The sequence below is a fragment of the Aquarana catesbeiana genome, linkage group LG05 (assembly GCF_042186555.1).
Source record: "Aquarana catesbeiana isolate 2022-GZ linkage group LG05, ASM4218655v1, whole genome shotgun sequence".
In the NCBI taxonomy this organism is placed as follows: domain Eukaryota; kingdom Metazoa; phylum Chordata; class Amphibia; order Anura; family Ranidae; genus Aquarana; species Aquarana catesbeiana.
Genome location: NC_133328.1, coordinates 499,986,761 through 499,996,962, shown reverse-complemented (window position 1 = coordinate 499,996,962; position 10,202 = coordinate 499,986,761). Strand labels below are relative to the sequence as shown.

The 10,202-nt window shown below is 43.2% G+C and overlaps 1 protein-coding gene across 1 annotated transcript in view; it reads right to left on the bottom strand.

Annotated features, from left to right (window-relative positions):
- Nucleotides 1-3,315: 3,315 nt before the first annotated feature.
- The window catches only part of UBE2V2 (ubiquitin conjugating enzyme E2 V2), a 33,381-nt gene continuing 26,494 nt past the window's right edge, over nucleotides 3,316-10,202 (bottom strand). Inside the window, exon 4 of the mRNA XM_073631570.1 lies at nucleotides 3,316-3,906. Within this exon, the coding sequence (XP_073487671.1) occupies nucleotides 3,760-3,906 (147 nt within the window). The 3' untranslated portion in view covers nucleotides 3,316-3,759. The remainder of the gene's footprint in view (nucleotides 3,907-10,202) is intronic.

Genomic DNA, 10,202 nt, shown 5'->3' with positions numbered 1-10,202 from the left:
CACAACTAGGTCTTCTAACCTGCTTCTATGACACTTAAACAAATAAAACACTTCTGGATTCAAAGCATCATCTACATCAGCGATGTGATTTCCTTGTCCAAGCAGGGTGAATATACATCATTTGGACTTCAAATCTTTAAGGAAGACACACTGGGGATGATTTACTAAAACTGGAGATTGCAAAATCTGGTGCAGCTCTACATAACCAATCAGCTTCCAGGTTTTTTTGTCAAAGCTTAATTGAACAAGCTGAAGTTAGAAGCAGATTGGCTACCATGCACAGCTGCAACAGATTTTGCACTCTAGTTTTAGTAAATCAGCCCCATTGCCTTCAGGCAAACAGAGCTTAACCTCATGCTGTTCATTTAATAGATCTTGGCACAGTTTGAGGCAAATTGGGTTTTTGCCAATGCCTTAGAAACAGGGATACCAGAAGTAGTTCCCTTTGATAAAATGCTGATGTTTGTGTTTCTCTATAAAATTATGACTTTAGGTGAAATGGCTGAAAAGGAGTTTGGATCGATAACCAGAATTATTACTTTGATCGACAAAAACCCTTAAGGCTGCTTTCACACTAGGGCGGCGGGTCCATTAGCAGTAAAGCGCCACTAGTTTTAGTGGCTCTTTACTGCTGTTTAAGCAGCGCTTTTCAGCCACTAGCAGGGCGCCTGTGTTGCAGTGCTTCGGAAGCACTGCCCATTCATTCCAATGGGCAGGGGTGGTGTAGGAGCGCTGCATACAGTGCTCCTACACCACCCCATAGATGCTGCTTGCAGGACTTTTTTTTCCCGTCCCGCAAGCGCACCGTCCCAGTGTGAAAGCACTCGGGCTTTCACACTGGGGGGGCAGTTTTCAGGTGCTTTACAGCCGCTATTTTTAGCACTAAAGCGCTTGAAAACTGCCTCAGTATGAAAGAGGTCTAACAACCAATCAGCCATTACCATGCCGGTGTGTAAGTTAATTTGCCTACAGGTAACAGATCAAAGGATCCATTTGATTTTTGGCTGTATTTGGAATCACCACATCAGTTGCACCTTACAAACCATGTAAACACCCAGGAGCCAACTGGACTCTGTGATATAATGGATGGGTTGGAATTTTTCCAGCCAACAAGGTTTTGTTGGTACTAGGAGTATGTGCACAAAGCATGCACGTCCAATTCAGGAATGCTTGCTCAGTAACTGAACGTTCTTGCAAATTATAGTCTGAAAGTTGGCTATACTGACCACAATACAACATCTACAGGTACTTGCAAGCATTAAATCCATTACACTGATTAGCCATTATGGGTTATTACATATTAATAGCTTGTGACATTTAGTTAAAATGATAGCCTGTGCTGTGTAAATATCAATACAGTGAACCAGAATGCAAGTAAAGGCTTGGCCACATACAAAAAAATTGTGAATCGAAAATGTTAAAATAATAAACATTTCCATGAATGCTCCATGTTTTTCTACAATATTTACTTAAAGTAAATAGTACCACTTTATCATTCATGTGTTTGCTTAAAAAGGACATGCAGGCCAGGGTGTAAAATATAGTTAAAGCCATTTTATACCTGACAAAGTCACTTTGCTCAGCTGTCCAAGATGCACACTGGTTTGTCTGGTTACAACATGGTGCAAAGAGCAAAGCTGTGAATTATTCCGCGGCAACGAAATCAAATGAATGTTAATAGCTTAGGTGCACTAGATGTACACATACTGTATATGGCCAATCTTTGGCTGAGACAGGTCATTTTTAGACACCGAGGTTAATTTACTAAAACTAGAGAGCGCAAAATCAGATGCAGCTGTGCATGGTAGCCAGTCAGCTTCTAACTTCAGAATGTTCAATTAAAGTGGATGTAAACCCAAATTTTATTTTGTTTTGTTTTTTATATCATACTGTAGAGTATAAGATTTCGTATCATTTGAGCGCAGTCTTGCCACACAGAGTTAATCCATCTCTGAGCAATCCTCTTTTATTGTTCAGTGAGATAAATCTTGACAAACTGAGAAAAAATTTGTCAAATCCTCCCCCTTGCTGTGAGTGACAGGCGATTTACATATCTCGTGCACTAGCCTAAGACACATGCAGTATTTTTTAATTCCCTCCCACTCCTTTCTTCAGCAGTTCTGCAAGGATTGTCTGTTCCACACCTCAGCATGATTTGGCATGCTGAAGTCATGTGGTTACTTTCCTGTCTTTTCACTTGATGTTAGAGATCATAGCAGAAGAAGTTCAGTGTTAAAAATACACAGGAGAAAATGCATATTGACAAGGGGAGTGTAGAGGTGGGCGGGGAGTCTTCTGACATCACGACTCCACCCACCGAGCTCAAGACAACAGACCCACCCACAGAATCTGCAGTTTTTCGGGTCTAATAACAGACAGAGGGGAGACATTTGACAGGTAAAGATACATGCAGGAGGCATGTATATCCTTATAGATAACCCTATGGCAGTAGTTTAGAAAGGATGACATTGGGTTTACATCTACTTTAAGCTTTGACAAAAAACCTAGAAGCTGACTGTTTTTTACGCAGAGATGCACCAAATTTTGCACTCTGCAGTATTAGTAAATCAACCCCTCTATGCCTACAATAGTGCTACTTAGGGAATGTCCTTATTCATGGACAGAAAAGATATCTGCCTAGATTTTGGCTAAAATAGATAATGCATTATAAGGGACTCATCAACACATTCCTAAGGTTCACATGACATGTATCTCTTAAACATATTTCTAGATGTAAAAACAACTGTACTAGCCATATTTTACCATCACCATGGTTTGCCAAAACTAATGCTGTATAGGACAACCACTGCCATGAAAGAAAGAAAAAAAAAAAAAGATGGTAGGCAGCATGCCATGTATGGTCAGCTCTAAAGGAGAACATGGACCCTAACTGGGAGGCCATCATCCTGAAGACTTATTCATTAGGTCCAATGAAGGAAAGTCAAACGTGAGCAAGTTAACATATCAATGTGTAGGACAGCAAAACTACTGGCAGCAGCATCGGCCAAGGCCAGTGAAGGAGGTCACCAGCTGAGTAGAGGTCACAAGTGTAAGATATATATGGGATGGGGAAGGAAAAGGAGGGGGCAGCTACCACCAACTTGATTAAAAGTTGTTATCCTTTCTTTCTACAAGTTGATATATGATAGGATGCTACAGTTTACAGCATATGATTACACTCTGTACTCAGTTCACCCCCGCTCTGTAACTTGGAACACATCTCTTTGAATGATACTTTCTGAAACACCAGGGCTTTAAGTACTGGAAGCCATTTTTTTCTAAAGTACATTCAAATATCATTTAGGAGTCAATTGCTATAGGCCTAGATTTATTTATGACAATGTAACACACGTAAAAACAAAAAGAATAAATTTGAAAACATGAACTGCTACTTTTTAAGAAAATAAAATGCCCAGAAGGTGTGAATCCCAACAATCAAGCAAGATTACAACAAGAAAAGAAGCAAAATCACTTCATTGCAACCTCTATACTCCTATGTGTTCCTGTGCAGGTGTATGGAGGTTGGACTGCAACATATCTGTTGCATAATATGTCCATGACCAATGGGAGTCAAAACTGGGAGTCCAAGCCAACAATGAGAATTCATGTGCAAATTGTGCCCAGTTTAGGTTTGTCGGGGCTGAAAGGGGTTCCCCTCTCAGAGCTGGAGAGGCAGAGGCATGCAATATAAGACATTGCAGGCCTTCTAAAATTCGTGGAGGGGGGCTAGGAAGAAGTATTGAAACATTCCCAGATCAATTAATTGTTGTAAGTTTGTCCTTCCGGAGGCTGCGGAAGCTTCATATTTTCTTTGGACATCATCATGCGTCTAAGTTCTTGGAGAACAATTTTAATGCTATATGAACTTTGCCACTTGGCTAAAACAGGTATGCTTCGTGAATCCACCTAAAAAAAAAAAAAATTATATAGTTATTTCATCAGACAGCAAGTGTTATATAAGAGTAGCACAAAGTTCAGAGTTAAAACTAGAGATTGTCTTAAAATAACTACACCTTTGAGGCTGGGTGCAACGGACAGCTGCCATAGTGGTAAAGCGTTCAGACAGGTGACTGTTCCCAACTACAGTAGGGGCCAGCGTGATGCACGATTCAGCACATCACATGGCTTTTTTTTTTTACAAACTTTATTTGAAGTGTACAAAAAGTACGCTTTATTCATGGTGCTGTATAAGGACATGCGATTCTGTACAGTGTGCTGCAATAAAATGCAGCATGTCTGTTGAAGATATTAAACATAGATCTAAGGGCCCGTTCACATCAGAACATGGTGCAGGAAAGAAGCCTTCAGTGCGTGTTTCCCACACTGTGCTCAAAACACTATCTTTGCGGTCTGCTACAGGTGCCAATACAATAAATGGCACCCCAAATGCAGATTACAAATGCAGGGCGTTTGCGGGCACCAGATTGCAGGGTATCACATAGTGAATTCGTACCTGGAATTCATCTTTAAAATAAAGAACCTTACAATCCATACTGGCATCGGCTGACACATAAAGACAGTTTTGTGAGTAAGAGTAGACAGAGGAGGTTCAAAGAGAACCAACAGAACCAGGTTGAGATCCTATGGTATGGGGGGCATACAGAGATTTGATCCTTGATGGTTACTTAAGGCTAAATGTTGATCGACACCAGACTGGAGAAAAGACAGGATTCGTCCCAGAGTATTTTCTGGGATTTAATTTTTCGGCCTCGCACAATGAGAAATATCAGGCTATGAAAGCCAGCACATCGAGAACTAGGATGGAAAACTGGTCCCTGGGATAGAAGATCTTGGTGGGCTCATGGAGAGTCTGCCAGGAGTCTGGTGCAATGAGAATAACCAGACTGCCCTTCATCTCGATCTTGCAGAGGGGTGAAATATTTAAGGTCAAAATACTGAGGATTACCAGAGCCTGTAACCGACAAAGCTAATTACACCCACATATTGGGGGGGGGGGGGGAAATCAAGAGACAGCCCAGTACAACATAACCAGGTTATATACCAATTAAGTTGTATGTTAGATTATACAACATGAACAGTATTTCCCAGTCACTTGACTTTCTTTTGTGCTGCTGTGTGCTTCATATAAGTCCCACCATTTGCTCTCAATTTTAATCAACGATAGGGATGGAGGCAGTTACCTCTTTGGTTCCTGCCTCATTTAAAGTCCAAAAATTCCTTTTCTTTTCTCAGTGATAGTGACAGTTCTCTCTCTCCTCCCCCAAACCCCCAGGTCTCCACACTTTGGGCAAGCCGGGCTGTGCATTTGGAAAAGCGAATCGGTGTTCGGTAAGACCTGTGGAGAATTTAAATATGAGTAATGCGATCAGACAGACAATTTTGGAGACACTAATTTACAAGAGGACAGCACTTCCTCCCAGCCCTCATTCGCCACGTCCCCCACATCCATCTCCCACCTGGATCTCAGTTGATAAGCCTGAGCAGTGGCTGCAGGTAACATGAGGTGATTATAGAATGAAGAAATTCGTTTCTTGGGATCCTGACCCATGACCACCTCCACCAGGTATAACGATTCAAGGCTGAGGATGGAATAGCGGAATTGGGATTTGAGGGCATGGCGGAGTTGGAGGCAGCGGAAGAACATGTGATTAGGTACACCAAAACCATCTTTCTAAGCTTGAAACTTTAAACCGAACCATTGGCTATGACCTGCGAGAGAAATATAACCCCCCACCGAACAATCCATAGTTTATAAATCGGGGACAGTCAACTCTGGCAGGTGTGTGTTGTCCCACAGCGGGAATATGGGGGGCCTTGGTGATGGACATAGCCAGCTGCCAAATTTTACAATGATGGAATATCATACGACTCCTTGCTGCCCACGTGAGGCAACTCATCGGTACCACATAATAAAAATTAGAAGGGGTGGGCTACCAGGCTAGAGACCGAGGAGCATACGAGGGAAGAATACCTGTCTCAGTCTTCCTGATTTGTAAGAAAAAAAAAATTAGAACGCTGAGAAGCAATATAATACAGGGCTGTCGGGTAAAGCGGTGCCACCCAGGTGGACAGGAGACTTCAGAGCTCACCATGATAGTTTGTGTCGGGAGGGACCCCATATTAGAGCTGCGCGATTAATCGTTAAAATTTGAAATCGCAATCTTTTTCCCTTCCCAATCTTCAAAACAGCATGTTCTTTCTAACAAGTGCAGAGAGTTCTCACAGCTGGAAAAAAAAAATCCAGGCAGCCTGCCAAGTTTTATTACAACACTAATAAGTAGAAACAAAGTATCTTTTTGTTCTTTTATCAAAGGAAAGAACTCCAAACCTTTTCTGACATTTGTTGCTCACAAATAAAAATCATTTTCTGCTAGAAAATTACTTGGAGCACCCAAACTTTTTTTAAATTTTTTTATTTTTTTTAATTTTTTTTAGCAGAGACCCTAGAGAATAAAATGTTGGTTGTTGCAATATTTTATGTCACACACCGTATTTTTCAAACGCAATTTTGGAAAAAATACACAAAAAAAAAAAAAAAAAACAAAGCAGTAAAGTTAGCCCAATTTTTTGTATAATGTGAAATAAGATGTTGTGATCTTTATTCTAAGCAAAAAAAAAAAATGTGAATTTCATTTTAGCCAGAATCGTGCAGCTCTACCCCATATGAACGTGTTGAGAATAGATTCCATGGATTTGAAGATACGTGTAGGAATGTATAGGGGGCATGCCAAAAAGGGTAGAGCAATTTGGGAAGGAGTATAATTTTTACAAAATTAATACGTCCCATAATTCCAGCGGGAGGTCGGGACCAGGTCTGGGTTTTAGTTTTTCAGAGGTCATATAGGGGGTTCTAGGTTAAGGCCTATATAATCTATGAGAGATCGGGAAATTTGTACGCCCAGGTATTTAATCCTGCTGGCTCTGACAAGGCTTGGCCTGCTGCGGGGGCCCCAAGTCCAGCGGAAGGATTTGGGACTTAGACCAATTGAGCTGTAATCCAGAAAAATACCCCAAATTGTTTAATAAGCTGCAGAGCCACCTGGCATGAAGGGCCAGCTTCCTTCAAGTACAGAAGCATATCATCCACATACAGACGGAGGACCTCAGTCACCCGTCCCATGCGGAGGCCTTTAATGTCCGGATGTGCCCTGATGGCAAGGGGCTCTACAGCCAGGGCGTATAGTAATGGGGCTATAGGGCAGCCCTGGCAGGTCGTAAAACTCTAAGGAGAGTCCGTCGGAGCCAGGCGCCCTAGAAGGTGGAAGATGTGCCAGTCCCTCTGCAATGCAGTCTGTAGTGATTGGTGCCTCAAGCTGGCTAATCTGAGAATGGATAAGCGTGGGAAAGTCAACGTCCTGAAGGAACGCAGTCAATTCGTTTTGAGAGCAGAGGGCGGTGGAGGTGTATAGGTCAGAGTAGAACCGCCTAAACTTACCGGCTACTTGGGAAGGGTCTCTGATTTTTTCCCAGGGGCTGACTGAAGTGACACCATCACCGGGGACCTATGGTCAAGATGGGCTATATAAGTGAGTAGTTTGCCGTGCTCAAAAATAGGTTGCTTAAAACCCTTTCATGACTAAGCCTATTTTTGAAATTTGGTGTTTACAAGTTAAAATCCGTATTTTTTGCTAGAAAATTACTTAGCACCCCAAACATTATATATAATTTTTATCTATCTATCCCTATATATAATATATAATTTATTTTAGCAGAGAATAAAATGGAGATTGTTACAATATTTTATATCACACGGTATTTGTGCAGCGGTGTTTTAAACGCAATTTTTTGGGAAAAGGGACACTTTCATGAATTTAAAAAAATCCAAACAGTAAAGTTACCCCAATTTTTTTCTATAATGTGAAAGATGATGTTACGCCGAGTAAATACATACCAAACATGTCACGCTTTATAATTGCACGCACTCGTGGAACGGCGACAAACTACGGTACCTAAGAATTTCCATAGGCGACGCTTTAAATTTTTTTTACGGTTACTAGGTTAGAGTTACAGAGGAGGTCTAGTGCTAGAATTATTTCTCTCGCTCCAGCGATCGCGGCGATACCTCACATGTGTGATTTGAACACCGTTTACATATGCGGGCGCGACATCCGTATCTTTGATGCACGAGCTCTCGGGGACGGGGGCGACTTAAATTTTTTTTTTCTTTATTTATTTTAATTATATGTTTATAAATTGTGTTAAAAAAAAAAATTGATGTCTTTTATTGCTGTCACAAGGAATGTAAACAAACCTTGTGACAGCAATAGGTGGTGACAGGTACTCTTTATGGAGGGACCCCCGATCCCTCCTTTGCACTTCAAAGTATTCAGATCGCCGAAAATGGCGATTCTAAATACTGTGTATCTTTTAAAACCAGCGCCATTGGCAGCTGAGTAAACGGGATGATGTTATGACGTCGCTTCCGCGTTTACATTTAGAAGGCTGTAACGAAGCCGCCCACAGCTTCGTTAGAACCCGCTCCCCGTCCCCTCCCGCTCCTCCGGTATAACAGCCGAGCGGCTTTTAATCACACCGGTTGTTCTATTCGGATAGCCAATCGCCGGCTTTAAACAAACAACGGTACCGGGATGATGCCAGCTGCAGGCATCATCCCAGTATAACTCCCGAAAGACGAGTACGCACATCTGCGCACGCTCGGCGGGAAGGGGTTAATAATTAAAAAAAAAAAAAAAAAAAAAATAATGAATGTATGTATATATATGATTTCCTGTTTGGCTTTTTCAAAGTGTAATTGATCAGTGAGTCTAGACTGCATTCTCACAAGATAAGCTTTGCCTGCAGAGGGGTCAGTAAGACAACCCTGCTCAAGAGATCTCAAACGTTCTTCCGCCTGTTGAAGTACAAGCTTGGAGGAGGCCTTGTGCCTGTGAGGACAAGGATCATGCGGGCATGTTGGTTAAAGGATTTCCACACCGCCCGACTGACTCTGACCCCTGATTGGTGTGAAAAAAGTAAACCCATTCCCGTTGGATACTCTCCAGGTCCGACATTGTGGTAAGCCAGAAAGGATTCAGCTTCCATATTCGGACCGCGGAGGGAGCAGGCAAACATAGGGAAGGCCAGTATGGGGAGTGGTCAGAGCACCCCGACATCAAACCCCACATCAAGGAGATCGGGCAATAGAGTGGGCCAATGCGGGACATGGCAGAGTGAACGGGGTAAAACAGGAGTAGGCTACAGATGTCAGGCACTTGTTCCTCCAGGTGTCTACCATGGCGAACTCCGAAAGGAAACTCCCAAACAAGGGGTTGGGGGTCTGGCCAACTGAAAGGGAACAAGGACTATGAGCACCAAGACTGACCAAGCAAGTTCAAAGTACATGCAAGTAAGGGCATTGATGGGCAAAGTCCAACTCACAGTTCACGGAGGATTAGATGATCCGGGGCTGTTACAGAGGGAACCAAGGCAGAAGAGTTGGGGTCTCAAGATGGGGGAAGGAGGTGTCAATTGGAGTGTTAGGTGGGTGCAGGTCCAGCCGCATCTCGGTGCTCCAGCCACAACATAACTGCACCAGGATCCTCGAAGATCTGGGCCTTGCCATCACATACAACATGGAGTGTCGCTGGGAAGAGCATCGCAAACGTCAGGTGGTGGATTTGCAGTTGCCGATTGGCCTCGACAAACTGCTCCCTCCTCTTTTGGACTTCAATGGAGAAATCCGGGAACGCAGCAATATGGACGATGCTGAAGGGGATGTTACCTCTTTCACTTGCGAGCCGCAGGATAGCATCCCGCATCCCTGTAATTTCATTTGGCAATAAAAGTGCACGGGGAAGTGCAGTAAGGCGCTGAGCGTGCTCCACCACAAACATCTGTGAGAAGGCCTCTCTGCTGAAGGTTTTGACTAGCAGATTCTCCAGGATTGGGGGGGGGGGGGGGGGGGTCAGAGGAAACAGAGCCTTCAGCCTGCTAAGGCAGGCACACAAAATGGAGATTGCAGCAGCGGAGACTGTTCTCCATATCATATAGTTTGCTGAGAACGGAGTTGAGCTGATGCTGCAGCCTTTCAGATGTTACTTGCAGCGGTGGCAGTTCACCCTCCACGTGGCCGACGCAGCGTTTGGGCTCTCTCCCCTGCAACTTATGGATGTCCTGCCTAATAAGGGATATGTTGACTTTCACCTCCTATAACTTTGAGATGAAAGTAGTCTGACAAAAGGAGATAGCCTCAAGCGCTCTGCCAGTGCCCCCTTGTAACTGGTTCTTCCTCCTCCTGAATT